The sequence below is a fragment of the Odontomachus brunneus genome, unplaced genomic scaffold, assembly GCF_010583005.1.
Source record: "Odontomachus brunneus isolate Ranch 3 - 2012 unplaced genomic scaffold, Obru_v1 Obru_scaffold_144, whole genome shotgun sequence".
Lineage (NCBI taxonomy): Eukaryota > Metazoa > Arthropoda > Insecta > Hymenoptera > Formicidae > Odontomachus > Odontomachus brunneus.
Window position 1 is genome coordinate 115,150 of NW_022639594.1, and position 23,956 is coordinate 139,105.

General features: G+C 41.5%; 2 protein-coding genes across 4 annotated transcripts in view; one reads left to right on the plus strand and one right to left on the minus strand.

Moving 5' to 3' along the window:
- Positions 1-22,900, plus strand: part of LOC116850384 (serine/threonine-protein phosphatase 2A 56 kDa regulatory subunit epsilon isoform) — a 25,888-nt gene extending 2,988 nt beyond the window's left edge. The window contains exons 2-9 of the mRNA XM_032828603.1: positions 19,364-19,560; positions 19,899-20,093; positions 20,268-20,398; positions 20,576-20,693; positions 20,816-21,091; positions 21,196-21,425; positions 21,673-21,818; positions 22,032-22,900. Coding sequence (XP_032684494.1) covers positions 19,364-19,560; positions 19,899-20,093; positions 20,268-20,398; positions 20,576-20,693; positions 20,816-21,091; positions 21,196-21,425; positions 21,673-21,814 — 1,289 coding nt within the window. The 3' untranslated portion in view covers positions 21,815-21,818; positions 22,032-22,900. The remainder of the gene's footprint in view (positions 1-19,363; positions 19,561-19,898; positions 20,094-20,267; positions 20,399-20,575; positions 20,694-20,815; positions 21,092-21,195; positions 21,426-21,672; positions 21,819-22,031) is intronic.
- LOC116850387 lies at positions 1,380-10,442 on the minus strand. Of its 3 annotated transcripts, XM_032828611.1 has the most exons (4): positions 9,204-10,442; positions 5,951-6,141; positions 4,453-4,614; positions 3,601-3,802 (listed from the first exon to the last, which is right to left on the minus strand). In XM_032828611.1, exons 2-4 carry the CDS (start codon positions 5,967-5,969, stop codon positions 3,651-3,653), a joined length of 333 nt encoding a protein of 110 aa, XP_032684502.1. In that variant the 5' UTR covers positions 5,970-6,141; positions 9,204-10,442; the 3' UTR covers positions 3,601-3,650. The 3 variants fall into 3 exon arrangements, with proteins under 3 accessions (XP_032684503.1, XP_032684502.1, XP_032684501.1); XM_032828612.1 differs by lacking the exon at positions 3,601-3,802 and adding an exon at positions 1,380-1,684 and having other exon boundaries at positions 5,951-10,098; XM_032828610.1 differs by having other exon boundaries at positions 5,951-10,442.
- Positions 22,901-23,956: the final 1,056 nt, after the last annotated feature.

Genomic DNA, 23,956 nt, shown 5'->3' on the forward strand with positions numbered 1-23,956 from the left:
AGAGAGAGAGAGAGAGAGAGAGAGAGAGAGAGAGAGAGCTTATATGACGCACCGAGAGCGAAGGGTGCCAAAATTTCATGCCATTACGCATGCTTGTGCGAAATCACTCCGAGACCATTCATCGGTTACTGCTTTGATGTGAATGTTTCGAGTAAGCCACTCGTAATCTTCACTCATCGTCTCTTCATTCTGCGAATAGCGATTTAATGTTTACAAATGAGTTCTCGCGATCCTACTACACTGAGAGATAAATACTTGAAAATTTATTCATGCTACAACACAAAGTCTATTTACAGAAGTAAACTTTATTTTACAGAAATAAACTTTGTTTCGCAGAAACAAACTTTACATTCCATAAATAAATTTTCAAGTATTTCTTTTCAGTGTACCATAAAATATCACGTAAGAGCACACCGTATACGAAGGGTGGTACCACCCCTCTGCTGATAAAGAATTATCATTCGTTCCACTCAGAAAGCATTTCCATTGTGCTTCTTCGCGAGTGCAGGCACAGCTCAAACGTAGTATCCTTGAAGCCATCGAATAATTGGCAGCGAGTCTGTCATTCCTTACTTAAGCAACTGTGCCGCGTACATGTGGAAGCTGCGCTCGCCGATAAACATACGAGCTATTTGTTTCTGGCAATAGCGAGCGACACGTTACCGTACGCGTTATTGATTGATGGATCGCTATTGAGAAACGCGTTGTGGTAATTGCGGAAATCTCATAGAAGGACACACATTTTTGCACCCTCGCGCAATAATTGTATACGCAGAGCATTCTCATTAACATGTGGCACCTTTTTACTCGCGCACCATGCGATTGCCATCGACATAACAGTTTAATTAATGTTGCGCGATCGAGAGAGGCGCGACATCGCGAGAAACGTTTTATCAAGGCGCAACGTGACTCTCTCGTGTGGTATCGCGTCAAGTGCCGGCGAGATAATGCGAAGATAACCTCATAATTCCAACGGTATTCTGAGCAGGAGAAAACGAGAGGTGCAGTTTAGTTAAGTGTAAATCGATATCTGAAAATTATCGGAATCCGAACGCGATGCAAAACGTCATCGCGCGCGCGCTCTCACATCTCGCGACTCCTCGTGTACCAATGTGTCCGCACTGTTAAGGATAGGGCGACCAATGTGGTAACAACTTGATAACGCGGTACAGTCTATTTTCGGGGTTCGAAGTTGTGCTGTTGTCATTCCTAATGTCTGTTAATAATTTGTAATCGGGCGAAAGCTTGCCGGCCTCGACGCCGTTCTCAATCAAGGTCCACAGCGCGGTCAACTGCGCTACCGACGGCAGAATCTTGTCGAATGCGCCGATGAAGGAAACGCCGATACAGCTGACGTCGTAGCCGATGTGTATCCGCCGACGTTGTCCCAATCCCTACCGACGTAGGCGCGACCGTCACCATCGATGAGGAAGTTGTAGACGATGTCATCCCGTCCTTGCACCTGCATGTGGGACTGCTGAATGATTCGAACTTGGAAGGAGCACTCTGTGAGCGATAAACACGTGGATGTAGAGGTTTCGCTAATGATCACGTAGAACATCGGTAACCTCTATTTCGTCAACGCTCTGACCGGTAAGGCTAGCCACTCGTTGAACGATCTCTCTTTGAACGATCTGCTTCATCGACGTCTCCATCCAGTTGCTTCCGACGTCTTCGTTGGAATCTGCGAAGTGTATACACGGTTAATGGACTGTCCGTAAGCGAAACGGGATACTCGGGAACGCGCAAGTGCGAGCGACTGACGAAGCCGCGTCGAATCCGTCACGGTAAAAGCGATTGATCACGGTAATTGCGTCAAATGCGTGCGTCTTGAGCGAGAGATCATCGTCACGCGTTCTTCCCTTGGGGATTTCATGGAATGAACCGTTTCTGTGATCATCTGATATTTTATGTGTCGTGTGTCGTACAAGTCGTATAGATCTTACAAGAGATTCTCCGTAAAAGAAAGACCGATCGATCGCTTTTGCCGTAATTATCCTCACATCGCGAGCTTAGCAAGCTTTCAATGCGACAGCCGCAGTGATCATTCGCGGCAAATCGGGCGACAGATCGACGAGAGGAGCTTCGCGGAAGTATGAGCGAGGAAGACGTGAGATAACTGTTTCTTTAGATAGTTCGATTGCGTAGGCTTCACGAGGAAAAATGACGTTGAATGCGAAAGTAGCGCGCGTCTCGCGCCGCAACCGCGTCGATCGACACTCGTGCGTGCGTCTGTCGGTCAATAGAACGCTCATTATACCAACGGCTTCAGAATTTTGTCTATGTGATAATGTTATGCGAATTAATTGCGATACCGAGCATCGACATTGTCCTACCGACAGCAGACACTGATAACGCCAGGCTCGTTCTTTTTAGCCAGACTGTCTGTCGCTGTCTAGCACAAGAAGCGTGCGCCAAAGAGTTCTTTTTAACAGAAATGACGTCAAACGTAGCTATTTCGACGTGCAGTGACATTTGATGCAACAACAGTTCACTGTACTGATAGCACGAGCTCTTGAATACGTGTGAGTGCGGGACTCTCAATCCCTGTAAAATTCGAATTTGCGAACCTCAAACTTTAAATAATTTTTAATATTAATAAAAATCGCACGCGTTCTCATACTTTCGATAAATTACGTTATTCTCGATTGTCAAGGTCGCAACACTTCTCCTCGACGAGTTTTGCAACCCATTCCTGTATCCGGAAGGAAGAAATTGTATCAGTTAAGAATTATTAAAAAAAAAAATTATTAGGTACGGGACTTATTGGGCACGTTGAGAAGCTTATAGAGGAAAAGTATTGCTATATTTAATCATTTGATTGTACATTTTCATTGTGTGTAGCTAAAAAGAACGAATTTTTTTGGATCATTGATCTTTCGAGACGACGAGATATCACAGCGACCGTGAATACTAATACGCGCGTTAGTCCTTGTCCACAACTTTGCTTTAAGACTTAAATCGTAAGAAATTGACCAATCATGGTCGATTTTTAGAAGAAGAATCGGCTGTAGTTGATCAATTTCTTACGGTTTACGTCTTAAAGCAAGATTGTGGACAAGGACTTAGAGGAAAATCTGGCTATCGGCGATAACGTTTGAACTACAGTAAACAATCGTGAAGAATCGCTTTTTCTTTGGTAAGACGAACAGGCGGAATACACGCGCGCATACACATATCACATTCGCATTCACGATCACGTCTCTCTCGAGAACTATGCGTGGATGGAATGTATTCCATATTTTTCACTAGCTTTCTTCAGCTTTGTTCAACTCAATTGCTTGCATCGATGTTACCGCGCGCGTACACACATACACACACTCTGAACGCATGTTCGTATGTACGTGTGTACGTGTGCACACAGGCGATTCATCATAAGCACAGCGTCTCCCGCGTTGACAGTGACACTTGGAGAAGCCATCGAAGCTGTGACGTCGCGTATAAATTGTTTTGTGATATGCGAAGCCAGAAACGCCGCCGCGCATATGTAAAGAAGCAAATGTGACGTAATAACGCGTCGGGTTCAGACGCGCAAACGCGATGAGAGGATGATCTTCAGACGTAATGTCCCATTACTCATTAAAACCTGTTGCATACCCAACAAGGAATCTTCTTAAGAAGGGCCCATGTTGAATGATGAATCTTGATGTTTAGAGGAAGAAAGCGGGGTCGATGTAAAGCAACCAGAAGGAAAATATACGGAAAACAACCACGCCGCACGTACTAACATGATAGATGCGACGCATACGAAAATCGTATCCACGCACATAATTTTCCATGGTCGCGCAGCAACTATGGAAGTCTCATTAAAAACAAAACAAAAAATTAGAGGCAAAAGAGATGTTCAACCAAAATGGGCAGTATATTCGCAGTGATGACGGTAATGCGACATTTGTGTTTTAATAAATTGAAAAGTACTTTCTTGTGCAGTAGATTGGAATGAAATTTACCTCATTTTCATTTGTCTGTCGTTACTTCGAGATCTATTAACACACGTTTCTGTACCAACGTCGAGTAAATCTTAACTTGACTTTAAGTCTCTGTCTAAATTTAAACTCAAATTAAGGTTCAATTGACGTTTCGTAGAAACGAGCGTAAGTTCGATTCGTTTTTTTCAAGGACCAATTGCTCAATCGCAAAGAGTTTGCTGAGTGTAAAAGAAAATGTCCAGTAGTCGGCACTATTGTACGCATATTATCAAATATTAAGTATACGTATAAAAAAAAACCAATAAATAATAATTGATAAATAATTAATAAATCCTCGTGTACCTTAATATTTGATAAAATTCTAAAAACTTACTTTCTCGTGGAACGAGATTGCAGTGCTCTTTATTTCACTTATATTTGTCTAATTGTTACATGATAGAAAAATATGTCAACGTAGTGTGCATTTAGATGATTATTGTTTAAATATTACTAATGTATTAATTAAATACGTTGATACATTTACCAGTTTTCTTGTTAGTTTCTTTGTCAGTTTTCTCGTCAGTTTTCTCGTCAGTTTTCTCGTTAAGTTTCTTTTCATTTCGCTGCTTTTCGACTGCTTGCTTGCTTTGTTCACACTCATTAATTATTTTCTCCATGGAATTAATTTTAATATATGTGAACGGATCTGCGGAATAATAAACACATGTAGTCAGTTTAATGTTAGTTTAACGAAGCGCATATAAAAATGCATATGCATTATCGCGCTTATCGCGTGTATACGCCTCTACATTGCGTCACGGTGTGTGATCTTGTCAATCTCGTTACAAGTCTACCGTTCTGAAACTCGCGACGAATAATTTGTCGACGTAATTACGACTCGGGATTTTTCCTCCCGTGTTACGCCGTGTTACGCTAAAATCCTTTTACGTATGCAAAATCGAAATCAATTATTTGTACTCGAGCATAAAACGGAGAAGAAGCTGAAGGAAATAATGCGCGCGATTGGAGCTCGCACTTTATATTTGTTGATATCTGCTAACTGCGAATTGACGAAAATGAATCACATTTTTGCGGATAATCGGATGACGCATCGATTCGCGCTGTTATCGTCTGCTTTGCAACGGTAAAATTCGTGAATCCGACTGACGTATACTCTTAATCTCGGTTGAATCCACGAGCATATACCAGATTTATAAATTTTGCAACAATTGCAAAGCTGTTTTCTCTACTGAACGTAGCCATTGTTACTCTACTTGATGTACGTTTAATATTTCGGATATATTGACAAATGTTAACACACATACGTACGCGCGCGCGCATAACAGTGTAAACTAACGCACATACACGCACTGCCGTTACCATAGACATAACATATCTAGACCGAGTGTTTGCCTTTATTTGAGATGGTGCGTTCTCTCTCATTTGCACGTATGTGAGCATATACTACACGGAAAAAAAGGTTTGGTTGAATTAACCGAATATCTGGTCGAATATGAACGATCCAGAAATTCCGATTGAAGTAACCCGAATTCTGTTTAAGTTAACAAGATTTTTGGTTGACTTGAACAGAATTCGAGTTACTTCAATCGAAATTTCTGGATCGTTCATATTCAACCAGATATTTGATTAATTCAACCGAATCTTCTTTTCCGTCTGGGATTCATTAATGCCTTTACACTTCCGGTATCTAGAGAATTGGATTTTTTTCGATCTGGCGCATCGTTTCTCAGTAAGCCTAAATCGTGATTGTTAGTTAGTTGTCGGTTCTTTCAGTAACTAACAATCACGATTCGCGCTTACTGAGAAACGATGCGCCAAATCGAAAAAGTCCAATTCTCTAGATATCGGAAGTATAAAGGCATTTATGAATCCTAGTGTGCATGCGCGAATGAAAGAGAACGCATCATCTCAAATAAAGGCAAACGGCTCGATCTAGATATATTATGTCTATGGCCGTTACACATGGTTTCGTACGGTGCATTTCGGCAAGGTGCAGCGACAAGTACGAACGTGATACTCACCGGACTTGGAAGAGTCCATATTCACTGCGCGAAGTGCGTCTCGAGAGTGCCAGCTCACGGCAACTCGCGGTTTCCTCCTCCGCGATTTGACGTGCTCTTATCCTCCGCCGGAAGGATGATTGTGCTCGGCTAGCTCGTTAACCGGAACCTCCCCTCTCACGAGGACTTTCACGCGCTCGCAACACCGCCATCTGAAGGAAGTCGCGCCAGGGCGAACTAAAAGTCAACATGGCGGGTCGATAGGGTTCGAAAAAGAGCTATGGCCACCTCAATTCGGCGCGCGCGAGAACGCGGGATTGACCGGCGTGATCGGCAACGTGCGAACGACACTCGCGTACGAGATAAGAACAGGCGAGATCTTCACTGTCGGCCGACGGCGAGCATTCTTCCACGCAACTGCGAGGTATGTTGGCGCGAGAAAGAGAAGCGGTCGGAGTCGGAGGACTCGAGAATTTCGGCGTTTTTGCCATTTCCACTTATACCCTGCTCGCATCGCGACAGTCCCTGTCGTCATTGAAAAAATGGCAGGTGAGAAAGAGCGGCCGCTGCAATACTCGTGTACATTTGAATATTTTCCATGTTTGAACGATCACACGATATATTATATGCATATTTAAATCCTCTAAATATATAGTCGCGATCAAGCATTTAAATATATTCGATATTCCGCGGTCAGATGGACAATTTTTCGCGGTTATTTCTCTCCCTCTCTCTCTCTGCGTTTTTCAAGGATAATGATTCCTTATTTTCGAAAACAAGGTGAACGACACTGGAAAATTTCCCCTACTTCAGTGCCCACTGTGGTGTGGGATTTAAATTTTTCGTACATGGTCGCGACTACAACAGAAACAAACGTCCTTCCTCCTCTCTTCTTGTCTACCGGTTGACCCACAAATCTGCGGCGCCGGTCTTTCAACGTCAAACCGGTGGTTGTACGAAATACAAGTCTCCACCTCGCAGCAGGCAGTGTCGTTCACCTTTCCCGGTAAAACGCCAACAGTCTGTCCCTCACTCTCTTTCTCTCTGCTGTTATTTCTTTCTTTTTCTTTTCGCTTGAGGCACTGACTTGAAAGCCAAGACCCAACGACGCTTTGTCCGACAGTCGAAAAACGAAGATACAATTCAGTTAAAAGCAGCGACTCGGTCGCAATCGACGATTCGAGGTTGAATTGTGCGAATCTGCGAGCAGCGCGCGATCTGAGAAAGGAGAGGAAGTATCGACATTTTTCTCGAGAGAACTCTATGTGGGAAACGTGCTAACGTAAATCTTCCGGAGATCAAGAAGCGAATATACTGTGGCTAATAATTTAGCTTATTCGCTTCCTCTGCTTTTTCAAATTTATTTATTTTCCTTCTCACTTGGCACGCGTAACTCCACTGTGTTTTCTTTCATTGCGCTCGCATTCACGATATTTCAGTCGATTTCGTTCTAACTATTCCGTGCAATACATTTTTATTCTTATATATTTTTTTTTAATATTTTCTTCTGCTATGTGTACTTTATTTTCTCTCTAGGGAATTCTCGATACGCGATAAACTTCTCTTCCCTTCTCCTTCTAGCTAACATTCTCCACCTCGAGCGCATTATTTGCTTTTTCTTTTTCTATGTCATTTTCATCTGTCTGCTTATCTATCTATTGGCTTATTCTATAAATAAGGCAAATTTTTCTTCCTCGAACAAACGGCAATGGAATAATCGATATTGTTAATGAAATGCAGGTGGACGTTTAAAATAGCTACCGCAAATACCGCAAATACCAATATATCGCTCCGATCGTAACAGATTTTGGGAAGCATAATTCTTCTCACGTGTGAAAACAGCTGCGTTTACTCACGGGGCTCGCCTAACGCGTATTTTCTCTACCCGTTAACCTATCGGTTCGCACTTCCATCCATTTACGATGACCCGAGATGAAAGAAAAAAGAACATCTTTCTAATTACATGCTAAATCGCAGCGATCGCACACATAGGACCGATAATGCCGGCCGGATGTAAATCCAGACGTGAAACGTTCGAGCAGAGAAAGAGAGAGAGAGAGGGAAAACGAGCGGTTAATTTAAAGAGACTTGGCCGGGATCGTTCGAGGAACAAGCCTTCTTTCTCGATACATTATTCACGAGGATCGTTCACCGAGTCGGACGGAATTTTACTTTCCGTAACGTAACGAAGCGTGTAGCGGCAGCGTCGTTTGCGGTATTGTTTCGTTCTCTCCTCTCGCACGTGGAGAGGATACTCTCTTTGCGGGCCGATTTCGTCGCTATCAGTTGACTCACTAATTGTTGTTTAAGAAAATTACTCACCTAAAATTTGCAAAATGCTTAAAATCATGCAAAAATTTTGCATAACATTTATCGCAACAAATTTGTAGTTAAAGTTTCATGCGACTTATCTGCGTTGTACGTGAGAAATTTAATATTGAATATCGCGATCTTGCACATCCTTACGATAGAAACAATACAGATAACCATTACTCCAATGTAATTTTATCAAAGATGATACCATCCAGATAAGAAAACTTACCGTTATAAGTGTTACATATTAAGAAACGCGGCATGGAAGAAAGAATTGTACTCACTACACTGTTTTCGTCGTTAATGGTCGATTGTAGGTCAGAAAACGGGTATTTTATGCTTCGAGTAGCATTGTACTGAGTAAAACATGGAAATGTAATATCATGAAATTAGTTCCAAATTGATATTTATTATTTAGATAGTGAGATAAATATATAAAAACGCAATTTTGTCCGATAAATACTGAATCTATGAGTAGCTCTTTTGGTTCCGCCACTGAAATTACATACCTGATGAATAAATTTTTTAACGCGTTCCGTGCCGAACGAATTTTACGTGATTTATGACTCACATTGTCATATTATGAACCAAATTTTATTTGTCGAATAATCTGTGTCATTCTAAAATGACTGTGTTTCGTTTTGGAATCATAATTATGTTTTGTTTTGGAGTCAGACGGCCTGAACGGGAAGTTCAGTGTATGTGGGTGGGCTATTAGGAGAGATTCCTAAGAAGTAGGAAATCTGTTAATTAGTCTTGTTGTTGCGATTTGCGGCGAGAACAAGCGGGACTATATTTGAGATCACCACTCGAAAGAATACTCTTGCGTCAGCAAGCGCGGAAGACTTTCGGAATCGTTCACAGCAACAACAGGAAAAGATTGTCAAGCTTGAAGGTAACGCGATCACCGTTCCGTCTGGCAAACGAGCAACACACCGCGTATCCAATGACTATTGTTTACCTGTATAATACAGCGGTACCGCCATTGTCCGAATCGCCGTCATCCTCCGAACGTCCCACCGTGCGAATAGTTCACTGTTCGAATGTCCTATCAATCTGGACACGGCATCTCCCCGTGGAATATCTCTCCCCATTGAAGCGTGGAGTATTTCGCGTGAATGTTTGCATGGATGAAGTGGAGGATACACTAGACCGCTCCGAGGGGTTTTGGAAAAAAGAAGAGCTTGAATGGTCTGCGAAAAGCAGATTTTCTGAGTTTTTCTGCGAGCTGTTAAAAGTTGGTGCATTGGGTTTGTTAAATAAAACAGAAAGCAAAGTTATATCCACTCAATATCGAGGCGTTAATAATTTTTACGAATAAAATTACGAACGACTGGATATCTTTTAATGCCAGTCTGCCGGTCTCATTAGTTTGAATAACGGCGGCGCCGCTGTAATAAAAATCCCTACGGAATATTCGCAACTATCACCCCTCCCAATGCGCGAAAGATGGTGGGAAAAGTTTACACGTACATTATTTACTTCTCATGGAACTTCACCCGCGATTCATCTCGCGGAGTTTGTAACTACATAGTTTAACGTGTATACTCGCGAGATCTTAACGCCGATCTCACACTGTGAGGATATATTGGCCCTCTTCCTTCCTCATACTCGCAACTAGTGCTTTCGTGCGTATATTTCAATTGCGAAATTTATTTCCATGTACAAACTTTTCCGCAAAGTCGTTCACTTCGACGTTTTCTTTCCGATTACTCGCCGAAATCGTTGCGCGAGTAAACGAGGGAGACTCAGGACGAGCTCCAGATACCGAGGTGGATGGTGATCGTTGAGAACGAGGGCGAGGGCGGAAGGTTTGATCCTCCTAGAAAAACGGCATCATCATACGATCTCTCTCTCTCTCTCTCTCTCTCTCTCTCTCTCTCTCTCTCTCCTCTCGCCTGGCACTCGTAAAAGTTTTACGATTTTGGCGCGCGGCACATCCTCTTTAATGTACCCCTTTTGGCGCCCGATACCTCGGATGACATTTCCACTCGCGTTTTACTTTATCGTGGCCCGATGACGCGCTTGAATACGATGCAAATTGAGTGAAGGAGCGCGAGACGCAGCGCGGCGCAACGCTTCGACCACCAACACTTGGAAAACGAATTTCCACGGATAACGATGAGTCGCGATCCGTGATATTTCGAAAATACGCGACACCACCGTGTTGTGCAGTACACAGTCGATTCGGTTACGGATATTGTACCAATGACGACGCTCTCTTAAACCGAATCAGCAGAAATTCTGATTTAATCAGCACAAAGAGCATTTCACCGATAATCAGTGAATACTCACTGATTTTCAATGGAGACTCTCCCACTTTACTGTTTTATCTTTATCTTTTTTTATCGTTTTATTTTTATCTTTATGTCTTACTGATTTTAATCAGTGAAAATAAGATTTTACTGCAAAATCTGCGTCTTACATTCGTTATGTCAAATATAACTTTTGCCTTTGTGGTAATGGAATTACCGGTTTCCATGTGATCTGGATGCAATGATACTGTCTGTATTTGCAAACTGCATCGGTAATGAATAAGCAGTCGTTGTTGTCAACTGATTTTTGCAGCGAAATTTTATTGATTGCAATACTAATTGCTTAACCGAATCATTAGCTATGAATACACCGATTGTACCTTAAAGAACGGCCTCGCGTTTATGAGGAAGCCTTATGATTTCTCCATCGCCAATTTCTTCCGTTTTTCCGGCGAAATCAAGCGAAAACCGGATTTTGCGGTTGCACCATCGATCATTTAAGCGGCGACACGCCCTCTCTAAATATTCAAACACTTGAGCAAAAAAATCAGAGATACTCGAGTGTCGAAGACCGTGAGTGCGCGAATATTATTATTGAGGAGCACCGCACGTTATCTTTCCTTGAATAATTGAAGACCTCATTTCCTCGCGAGATATTCTGAATTTGAATCTTGAAAGGAGAACGGAGAGCAAAGAGTCGGGAGACTTTCTATAGGTCTGCACGACGAATAAGGAGATACCAATGAATAAACAGGTCAATTGATCAGAGAATTTAGATGTGTATATGTATAGACGTATTCTTCCCCGGTGAAAAGTATAAAGTATATTCGAGCACACCGTAACACTCCGCAGTCCCCGACTTTCAAGTTATCGGCGTTGCTCTCGGGAAAAAAATTCAACTTTTAAATTAAATTTTCCGCAAGATAAACTCCGTCGCGGATCGAAGTCCCATTAGGATGAACTCGGCTTCTCATTTACATCAGGCACCGCCCATCCCGTGTCCAACGCAGTAAATTCAATTATTATGTGAACTATATTTATAACAGATCGAAAATAAGATCGACATATACGTGTAATCTTCACGTGCGCGCACGTTGATTGTCGTGCGGATGAAACGTAACGATAAGGACAACATCCGTGTCTCTTTATGCAGGAGGAAAGGCGAGACGGCAATAACGGGAAAATAAAAAGCGCGATAAAAAGTGAAAATTCGCGCATTTGTTACCGAGTTAGGGAAAACTCGCAGATTTTCCTCCTTGAAAAATATAACCGCGCGCGTGCTCTCGAGTCATTACGTCACACGTAAACACACAGTTTAATTATGCGTCATGCGCAAGTGGGAGCATTAATAGTGCTCTTTGTCCAGACGCTTCTCGCGCGTATGTCACGTCGGCGTTCTTTCCATCCCGGTCCATATTAAGGAGGAGGCGAGCGCGCCGAGAGAACAGAAGCGGGAGAATATGACTAACTGATGTGACTAAGGAACTCGTAATTTACCCGTAACAACCAATAATTCGCCGCGGGAGATAAATTGACGGATTACGAAGATGAATTTTTCGAGCTACTTCATTAAAAGCTATCCAGCGTAAATTATAGCTCTCGTGCTCTCTTCCTTCTCATCCCTTCTCCCTTTCTCTTTCTCGCTTTTCCCGCCCCTTTTTCATCTCGTTAGTAATCCGATTATCGCATACATCGAGCCCGACGACAGTGTTGCGAAATAAATTTTGAATTATTAATTAATTAAGTTTGTATATTTCGTTGTCGTTGTAATTTAATTTGGAGATCTGCATTTTCGGATAATTTGGGCGAATCGAATTTGTCGAAATGGCTGGCCGAGTGATTCGAGTGGTCTGGTAATCGCGCGTATAAGCAGGATTTTATTACTTTCATTTCGTAAATAAATGGAAACCAGTGCGTTCGCACTGCGGACCGTGATCCTGCGCGATATTTGCAGTATTTATCAGATTTTTTACATTGCGTTCAACCTGTCTCACACATTTTTATATTTTAATCGTCGAGCTGTTTTAATTCCAACCGCGAGCTCTCGATATTCGAATATTCAATTTATTCGAGCGAAATATATTGTGAAAAATTTGACACTCGGATGTGTCGAAAATATTTCGATCATTTTTACCTTACTTAGGCACTTCAAATTAATAGCGTCTTCATAGTGATAATTCGACAGATGAAAACACTTTGCCATTTTCGAAAATCCTCTTGATGGGAGGTGCGCTTAATAGAAATCTTTCAACGACGAATTTCCATCGAGTCTATAATCTATAAATTTTTATCCAAGTCTATATTTATAAATTTCCTGTATAACAGCGAACCTATCGCTAATAGATTCGACGTAGTAAAAAATTTTGCGAAAAAAGTCCGCGCAACTGAATGGGAATGAAAAAAACTTGCTAACGGGAGATAATATCTCTGTTACCGTAATCGAAAACGTTCATCTGAACATTGTATTGAAGCTCAGTTGAGATAGCTGAGAAAGCGATTGGCGCTGAGCGGGAATCTTCTGCAGAAATTTTTCTGTTCATACAACCGAGTTTTTTATCTGGTCCCCGAGTAATAGAAGATTCAGTTACACTAAAGAAAAGCTTTTTGACACAGAATGACGAACTGCACCGCGATATTTACCGTAATAGCCTGCATCACGGAGTCGCTCGCTTGCGAGTGCATACTTTTTGCCTAATTGACGGCGTCGCCGATGTCCACGGTCACTGTCAAGATCAAAACAGGAGAACAAGGATGACGATAGTGTACTTTTCAGCGGAGCGAAGCGCGAGTGGGCGAAACGCCGTTGCCGACATCGTTTTCGCACCGATCGTTAAGTTGCTCTCGTACCACATGATCGCCCGTATAACACAACAAAAACTGCTGTCGGTCGTGCATGAATTAATCGACTGTTATGCGGAGCGGATTTTCGATTATAACGCCGTGTTACACCGGCACTCCATTCCTACGGCTGTTGCACAGAAAAAAAATTTCAGTTCGTGTTACTGAATGGGGACCAGACGAAAAATTCGCTGACGAGAAACAATATCTCTGTTACTGCGACCGGAAGCATTCGTTTGAACATTCAGCTGCATTAACCCTGCAACTCGAAATATTAAAAGTCACGTAAATCCATAAATTTACTGCCCGTAAATTTTACCTAGCATATCTTTATTTGCCCATAATTTCTGCTAAAATTATCAAAATTCAATGTTTTTTTTTTAATTGGTGTAGAAAATATCGAAAAATACAAATTTACTAATATTTTCGCGATTCAATGAAGTTGAAAGAAACTATAATAAAAAAATCAATTATATGTTTTTAAGAACGGTAACGTTTGAAAAGTTTGTCTAGGTAAATTTTATCTAATGTTTAGAGTTCTAGAGTTAAAACTCGGTTGAGATAACTCAGAACACAATTGGTTGAGTAGGAATCTCTTCTTCAGGTATCTTCCTGTTTCTACATCCGAGTTTTTTAGGTGGTCCCCAAATAACAGAAAATTCAATTACATTGACAGAGTTGTTTTTATTCGTGTGCAGCGGTCGTTTGTACGGGGTTGCCGCGGCCGATGAGACATTCGTGAACGATTCGATCCGATTCGGCAATTTGCGCGTTTTTACTCCGGCGATTGACACTCCGATCGAGAATGTTTGTGTCGAAACTTCATCGGTCTCGCTGTCTGACCTCGGGGCTCGCTAAAGAAGAAGAATACCGTTTCTTCGCGTAGGAGCAACACCGGTAACATATTGAGAGGCACTGCGTATCGTATCGGGTAACGTCTAGATTCGACATACATTCTCTGCTCTTGCTCGTACCCGTAAAATACGGAGAGAGGTCAGAGAGCGCGAGAGGGGAGAAGCGACGGAGAGAACGAAGGGCGGAAGAATAACACGACGAATCGTGAAATAGTGGGCGAAGAGAAAATATCGGGAAAATCCGCAAAGAATCATGAGAAAAGTGTTGGGGTGAAGGGCGAGGAGTCGGAAAATGCGCGAGGAAGGTCGGGAGGAAACGTAAGACGGTCAGACGAAGAAGAAGGAAGAGGAAAGAGATTTCGAATGCGAACGACACGGACGACACTGGGCGATGGATGACAATGGGGGGGTGGCAGCGAGAGGGAAAAGGGGGGAGAGAGGGCACGAAAGTACGAAGACGGCGGGGAAAGTTAGCGCAAGAGCAAGAGGGATAAGGGTCGTGGAAAAGGGGGCGAAGAGGCTACCTGACGTACCCCCAGAAGAGAAGCGGTGGAAGTATTGATCCGGAATGCCGGCGACCACCTGCCCGGAACGCGCTCTTCTACTCCTTCACCCTCCTCCACCGCCCCCTCTTGCGCCCCTCCCGTTCTCCCGCTTCTCTTGCGCTCCTACCCCTTCTCGTTTGCCTTTCCCCTCTCGCTACCTCGACCCTCTCGCTCTATCCCTATTTTGTTTCCTCCCCTTCCGTCCGTCCTCTTTTAACCCTCTTACCCCTTCGATCTTTCTTTCTCTTTCTCTCTTTTTCACTTACTTCTGCTTTATTTTATATTAATTTTTCTTTTTTATGTCCTGTACATTTTCTCGATATTCGTTGTATTTTATTTTTATATATTTTTGAAAAAATTCCTTGCATTTACTCATCTTGATTTTTCAGCCAGCTCTGAGTATCCCTCTTTTCAACTCTGTTTTATAACACGTTCCGCTTTCACTCTGTAGAACCCTCTGTTCTCTTTCTCTTTTTTTCCCCGCCTGGTATCGATAATCTGTCTCGTATTTCGCGACGAGCGCATAATTCACCGCCGAATTACTCTCGACGCTCGCTCCGACGACCACCGCGACGGCTCTCCTCGAATGAGCTCGTACTTTTGCACCATCACCAGACAGACCTTCGATTTTCCGCCTTGCCCGAGTGACGGGTCAGTCGCGACGGTGATTGACGAAGAGCGGTCCACGTTGATAAATGACTCTTCCGTCGATAATTAATGAGAACAATGTCTTATCGTGGAGAAAAATCGCGGAAGGGCGCATCTCGTGAGTCGCGAGAAGGACGAAAAGATTAACACAGGATATCGGTAGTAACTGACGGCAGAATATCACCGGTCTCGCGAGAGATCAAGGTGAAACGATCTTCTCTCGATCGGGAACCCTCCTGCGGATTTAGGAGGTAGATATCTCTTTGCGCTGTGCGGCGGCGCGACGCGACGTGGCGCGGTCACATGAAAGTACGTGTCGCGTTATGAATGAAATTATAAATACGTGCATGCTAGATGATCAGGCGCACGTAACGCCAAGGGAACGAACGACGACGAGGCAAACGCGCGCGTAACGCTATTTTTGGAGCACTTCGCGACGCGACGCGACGCGACGTGACGCGTCATGCCGCGCGGCGTCTCGACGGCCGATTCTCGATGCGCCTCCTCCTCCTCGACCTTTCACCTCCTCCCCCTGAGCCTCTTCGTCCCTCATCCTCATCTTTCTTACTCGGTATCGGGGAATCGTATCGACCGACGCGGAGAGACGGATACGGAAAAATCTTTCCCTCTCGCCGTCTTTTTATCGGATTTAACGGGAGATCGCGTTAAGGCCGTTCAACCGACGGCGTAGCTCCGCTTACTTCCCCTAACGAGAGAAGCCGCGGGAGCTCGATGGAGGAATCGTGTGTCTGGCATCGATTAAAGCCCCGAAACCGGATGAAAAATTAATTACGCCCTCACCTCGTTAGGGATCTCGCGTTCGTTCGTTCATTTGCTCGCGTGACATGAACTCGCTCCGCAGAATATTATCGGCGAAATAACCCGAGGTACGATTCTGATTTGACTAGCTTGAAAAGGAATCACGAAATAGTCCATCTCCTGACGATAAAATATTTAACAAAAAAAAAATTAGAAGATTAGAAGTGAAAAATTATTAAATTAGGCGGTCAAGATACGTACGCGAGTCGCAGTAGTCAAGGCACAGTAATGAAACCGATCGAACAGAGAGTGGAGAGTTCAGCCTCATTGGGAAGTCGACTTATCGAGCCGCTATCAAAATAGCGGCGAATACAGCAGTCGCGAGGTTCACACGAGGGGAACCGAGAGAAAAGAAAAGAGGTTCCTTGGGAATTCCCTCTGGAAATCCCACGAAGACGACTTCGCGTTTCTGCGTGGTTCCTCCGCATAATCGAGTAACGAGTCCCAAGGCATAGAGACACGAAAGGGTGTCGCGCTGTGATTGCTCGCGGAGACGCAACTCCTCGACCTGCAATTATGCAGTTGTGAATGCACCACGCATGTCATATGTGACGGCGACAACCAGCTCGATTTCGTGATCTGACGTCGGCGAAAATTCTAAATACATCTTGGACGTGTTACAAGCTTCGTCGTTCCTACGCGACTCGCTATTTCGGCCCGCGCGATTCCGAAGTGTCGTCGCCATTCAAGGATGCGGCGTACCGTCGTCGTCGTCGCCGCGTAAAAATCATAATCTGTGTCATCTTTTGCATCCTTCTGCCCGTCCGCCACCGAGGGGCGGTTCACCCCCTTCGGTGGTGCTCGGGGTGAAATCATGATGGATAAACGCGGAGATTGCTGCCAATTTTTTCCCAGGATAGCCATTCTCCGCAATGAGATATTTCGCGTAGGACGGCCTCGGTTTTGAGCGAGTGAGCAAGCGTGTGAGAGAGCGCGAGAGAGTTTGGCATAATTCGATAAAGTCATTGAGGCCACGCCGTGTGCCATTACGAAGAGCGAAGTTACTGCGGGACATTGAGACCGCGCCATTATCCCGAAGCGAGGTGAAGCGAAGCGCACGGCAAAAACTGATTAGCTGATGTGCGTGTGTGCGTGTGTATATATGTGTGTGTGCACACGCCACTCTTCGGCTGTGTTGCACGGGGTGTCCCGCATCTATCCAGTCACTCATCACCTACCACCCATCACCTATAATTTCCTCAATGTCAATTTTTCTCGAGTAACGAACCTCTCGCCTTGGACCGTCTTGCACTTATAAATCAGAGATAAAAGGTTCTTCTTCGGGTGCGCGATGTTTTAGTTCATGCGGAGCCTCATTCTCGAATTAACGATCGCGGACTTCAATTTGACGGGTTTATTCGTTGATGGATTTGGACTTTCTTCGTAAGAAAAGTCTATTTCTTCATTTTACCGAGCAGTGAAAAGTTAAAAATACCAATGCCAGGACACTAATAATATTGGTACCTAACTCCATATCTTGTTATTATTTTGGTCTTTGTGACCTTAGATGTACACTTTTTCGTCGACTCTCCGTCTGCCTTAAACGTCCTGCAAAATAATCCTGGTGTCCTGGTGTCCCAGGGTTGAAATATACGTATCTCGGCTATATGGACGGATAAAACGAAATTTCACTAACCGGGTTAGCGCGCTCGCTCGCCCACGTGGACGCAACTGGTCCTATATTTCATCCTTGCACCCTTCCCCGTTGCATCTCGACCAGCTCGAAGGCTCTTAAACACTCAGAGCGTCAAAATATCGGCTCGTGCACCAGTGGTTACTTAGAACGAGGGGTGAGCGAGTACACGTGACGTCACGGATATGCCTTTACCCTCCACTTCGAATACGTATTTTCAGAACGGACGTGTCGCGCTTGCTGAATATTCGACTCGTCTCGTCCTTCCGTAATTTAAGGACGCCACGACGATATTCGAGAGATTGTTGCCCGACGGATGACACGGACACGCAGCGTGTCGATGAAATATAACTGCGACGCGTCGATCGTTAACATTGTTATGGTAATCGGGCCGCGTACGTGTCTCGATTTAATTAATAAGCTGATTAATATGCGCGTGAACGAATGTGGTGCAACATATATTGACTGTTGTTGAGATTTTAAGTTACTTAATCTTATTAGTAGACTCGAAACATCGAGAATCGAAGCCGATTCAAACTGCGAGAAAACTGAAATTCATAAAATTAATGGGGCGATTTAATTTACATCCGATTTATATTCAGTAACAGCTTGATTTTTCTTGATATCATGTTTCACATTAGGAATATTTAATATTGAAGGTTGGAAGATCGTGAAGAATTTAGCGGTCTTCTCAAGCGAGGTTGGCTAAGAATTCATCAGGAAATCTGAAAGATAGGCAGCTGAAAGATACACTCCGTATAATTTGCTCGTACAGCGATATCATCATGGTCTATTATGCAGTATTGCTAGAATGGGCTTATACGGCTTCGCTTTTTATCGGCTCAATTAAATTGTTTACTTACACATTTAGAAGCAAAAGAAATGATAACGCTTTATTGGACACTTATTCGCTCATATTATCAATAAAGGGTTAGAAATAGTAATCGAGCGCTTAATATGTGATATACACACATATATACACACACAAATACATACATACAGAGTGTCCTATTTTAAACAGGCCAGCCGAATATTTTGAAAACTGAGACTGACAGACAAAATTATAGGATTTTTAAATTATAGGTTTTAAACAAAATTTATAGGATTTTATAGGGAAAAAAGAGGGTAATCTTGAATTTTAACTATGGTCATTCGTCAGAATTATATGGAGATTAATCTTATATTTTTAAATATATATATTTGTTTTTTTGTTTCCCCTAGTAAATTTATTACTAAATTTATTGTAGCGAACGACATCGATTTTATCGCCCGTTTTCTCTTTACAGTTTTGTCCTTTATATAGCTCAAAATTTGCGCTTCAATAACACTATTATATTTCATATTGTTTGAAAACATTTTTTATTCTATAATAATTATTTTTTCTTATTATTCTACAATGAAGCGGTAATTTTTGTCAGGCATGAAAATAAATGTCGCTTTCTCTCTCTTCCATAAACTTCAAAGTCGCCTTTATCGTAAGACGCGAAGATCCTTTCGGACATGTATTAATATCATGTTATTGCTTACAGATGTTACACCTTCAGAGCAGGAGGAGCTGTTTATCAAAAAGCTCCGACAATGTTGCGTGGCGTTCGATTTCATGGATCCGATGGCTGATCTCAAAGGCAAGGAAATTAAACGGAGTACGCTCAATGAATTGGTGGAGTACATTACAGCGGGACGAGGTGTCCTCACCGAACCTGTTTACCCGGAAACCATTAAAATGGCACGTAATTAATAAAATTTACATTAGAGAGAAATACTGAAGTTGGAAAGCTCAGATTTCTCACTCTCTTTTTTAGTAATAGCTGAAGAGTCTAACATTACAATTAATTAAAACTTTTACTTACTTTAACGTGTTATTATCTCGGAGAATAAGTAATTTTACGAAGTAAGTTACTTTAATAATTCTCACATATATGTGTGTGTGTGCATATATGTGGATGTTTAATACAATAAATATAATTAAAAACTTTGTGGAATCGATAAACGATAAGTATATAAATACATGTTGAAATATGAAAAATATATAATTATCTTTTATATAACGTTTTTCTCTTATAGGTTTCTGCAAATCTATTCCGTACGTTGCCACCTAGTGAAAACCCAGATTTCGATCCAGAAGAGGACGATCCGACCCTGGAGGCGAGCTGGCCTCATCTTCAGCTGGTTTACGAAGTCTTCCTCCGTTTTCTCGAGTCTTCAGATTTCCAACCTGCTATCGGCAAAAAAGTTATCGACCAAAAATTTGTGTTACAGGTAGAGAAAGAGAAAGAGAGAGATTCACTGCGTTATTTACTGCGTTATTTACTTAATATAATAATTTTATCTTTAATCTTAATAATTTTAATATATATAATTTTTTCAGTGTATAAAAATATTCAATATAAACTAATAAATATAGGTATGATTCTATACTATTGTCTGTTACAGTTATTAGATCTATTCGACTCGGAAGATCCGAGGGAAAGGGACTTCCTGAAAACCGTTTTGCATCGTATTTATGGCAAGTTCCTGGGTCTTAGAGCCTTCATACGTAAACAAATAAACAACATTTTTCTGAGGTATTTATTTGGATATATAAATATTATCTTCTTAACTTAATTATCCCATGAGGAATATTATCTTTTTAACTTTTTAACACATTTTTAAAATGTATTTAGATTTCATTTTTATAACTTTGCATTTAAGAATTTTTCAGAACGTGTTTTCATCTGATTATTTATTATTCATTTTTTCAGGTTTGTGTATGAAACGGAACATTTCAACGGAGTCGGTGAACTTCTTGAAATTTTGGGTAGCATTATTAATGGATTTGCTCTTCCTTTAAAAGTAGAGCACAAGCAATTTTTGGTTAAGGTACGATTATATTATTTGCTACGCCGTAGTCGGTGCTCATCGTGATATTTATACCATGATATATTATTTCTATAAATTTTTCGATCACAACGATTGTTTAAAACCTTTGTCATTTATTGTAGGTGCTGTTACCACTGCATAAAGTGAAATGTTTATCGATATATCACGCGCAGTTAGCTTATTGTGTGGTGCAATTTTTGGAAAAAGACGCGACTTTAACAGAACCAGTTGTACGAGGCCTCCTTAAATTCTGGCCTAAAACGTGCAGCCAGAAGGAGGTGATGTTCCTCGGTGAAATCGAGGAAATATTGGACGTTATAGAACCTGTCCAATTTGTTAAAATACAGGAACCTTTATTCAGGCAAATCGCACGTTGTGTATCTTCACCACACTTTCAGGTAAGTAGAAATAAATGGAATATGCGTTTTGCATCACGTCGATTTTGATGAATTCATTCTATGTTACGAGTAATGTCTAATTGTCTATGTTGCTTATGTTTTAGGTTGCAGAGAGAGCGTTGTACTTTTGGAATAACGAGTATATAATGTCTCTAATTGAGGAGAACAATCATATAATAATGGGGATTATGTTCCCGGCATTGTACAGAATTAGCAAGGAGCATTGGAATCAGACGATCGTTGCTCTTGTTTATAACGTTTTAAAAACATTTATGGAGATGAACAGCAAGCTCTTTGATGAACTTACTGCCAGCTATAAGTCTGAGAGGCAAAAGTAAGTCTAAATTTCAGAAATTTCCAATTTGTAGTTTATTATTTTGCAACGTTAAGTGGAACTTTTTATTTCCTAGTTTTTATTGCCACACTTCTCAACAGTTAAACGTTATATAAAAATTTAAGTCAAGTTCGTAAAAATCCATTAAAATCCATCCGTAAAATCCAGTTGTATACATCTATACACTTATATATGTTATAAAAAGCAAGGTTCCGTTGGCATTCTTCTTAATAACAGTGAATTACAGAGAGAAGAAGAGGGAAAAGGAGAGAGACGAATTGTGGAAGAAATTGGGTGAATTGGAGATAGAACGACGTAACACTCTGACAGGTAGCTCCAATAATGCAGTTCCTGCCACTAACACACCTACGACGCGTGCCCGCCCCTGAGCTGGTAAGAGAAATATTTTTTCTTCCTTATTATTATATTTTCTCATTTATATATTTCCATTTTCGAAATAATACACTCTCACGAATCTTTGTGTGCGTGTGTGTGTGTAATGCTACGTATGTAAACTTGTTTACGGACTCGTCTAAGTCGATCTTTTCGCATAAATTTTAAGTAAATTTTTCTTCAGTAAAAATTTAATTCCTTCTTTTGTTCCAGGTGAAAGTACAGTACCACGCTGCCCGATTGTTAGCCCTTAGTTTACGTCGATTGTCCATGTACTACACACAAAAAATTATTGTTGTTAGCGAAACAAAGTGTCTCACGATGGCATTCTTGACGTTATTGTAACTCATTTTATTAGTTATGACTGGAATGACAAAATTATTGGAAGGAGAAGAGTGAAAAAAGAAAAGACGATGCAGATAATTATGGAATTTTATTTTTTGACAACAATAACGACAATGCGACGACAACAAGAACAGCGACAACTCTACAACTACAACAACATGGCGACCAGTGAATTCCAAATGATTTTACACGTGTCGTAATATCGGATATATTTCACGCTTGCGTTTCTCTTCAGTTTTTTTTTTCTTTCTTGAAACGGCGACGATCGATCGGTTGCATGATGTACTCAGTGTCGGCACATAATGACGGCAAATAACGACAAATGTTTAGAGTCCCTTTTTGACGAAGATCTCGCTGTGCTCTCAGTAGATGGGGACGATCGAGTGGTGTAAATTTCGAAACGGACGAAATATACACGTCGTTGTGATCCTTTATATTCATTCTCGTAGGACGCGACACTTCGCGCATTCGTGATGAAAGCTAAGTGTGTGTGTCGCCTCCTGACTGACCCCTTTGAGCGGATTCTTGCCCCCGACGGAACTGGCGGGGGTGTTGTTTGAAATGTAACATATATTCGTACATTATACGATAAACGATAACTATTAACAGGTACGTAAAAAATTAGGTAAATGAAAAAAAATATACATATATAAATGCACACACACATATATATATATGTGTATATATATATATATATATATATATATATATATATATATATATATATATATATATAATGTGCGATTATAAAAAAGAAAATATAGAATAATATTGACGAAATACAACAAGTCAGACACACACAGGATTACACCAAACTGCGATAAAATGAAGAATACAGGTGTAAAACATATAGGCCGATGTGCTAACATAGACTGTTGCTGGCTGCGTGTCCGCGGATAGTTAGGACAAACTTTTTTCAAGAAGCCAAGAAGCGGCGAGTGACGGTGAACATAAATAGTTAACAAGTGATAAGATGTTTGATTACGCGGACGGAGAGAAAAGGGGGATACGCGAAAGAAAGAGAGATATATATGTTGTTTTTTAAATAAAAGAGGGAAGTAAAGAAGGAGAACGCGAAGTATACAATAAAAAAAGAAGAAAGACAGATTTGATTGTACCAAAACATCCGTTGCTTATAAATATAATTGCGTAAATAGTGATACACACACAACACACAACACACACACACACACACACACACACACACACACACACACAGTGCAGATTATAATAAGGAATCCACTCGGAGCTGTGCTCCTACACTGGCAACGTAGGAACGTGGGGTTTTTAAAAATTTCTTACCATTGCATAATAATAATAATTAAACGATAAAGTAACGATAATGATAACAATAAAAGATAATTAAACAGAGGAAATAATAATAAACGACAATGATAAGCAAATAACGATAGCTATGAGTAAAATAAAAAAAAATAGATGGTTTAACAGAATGGGTGGACAGCTTGCTCATACTATTTTCATGGAGCTGAGAGTGAGAGTGAGAGAGTGAAAGAATGCGAGGGAGAGATAGAGGAACGCACGATTGCCATTATTTTGAGATTCGTTTTTCGATTCTTTTTTTATGATTTTTCTCATCAAATTTTTCGTCGAACGTTTCTCACGAGATTCGCACACGACGTGCTCGCTTTGCGTTACGCTCCGTTTACCTCCACTACGTAAAAAACTCGTACGGAGACAGAGAGAGTGACATATACATATATAAATATAAATATATATATATATATAAATATATAAATATAATTATTGTAAAATAATGTAATGACTTCGGTGAC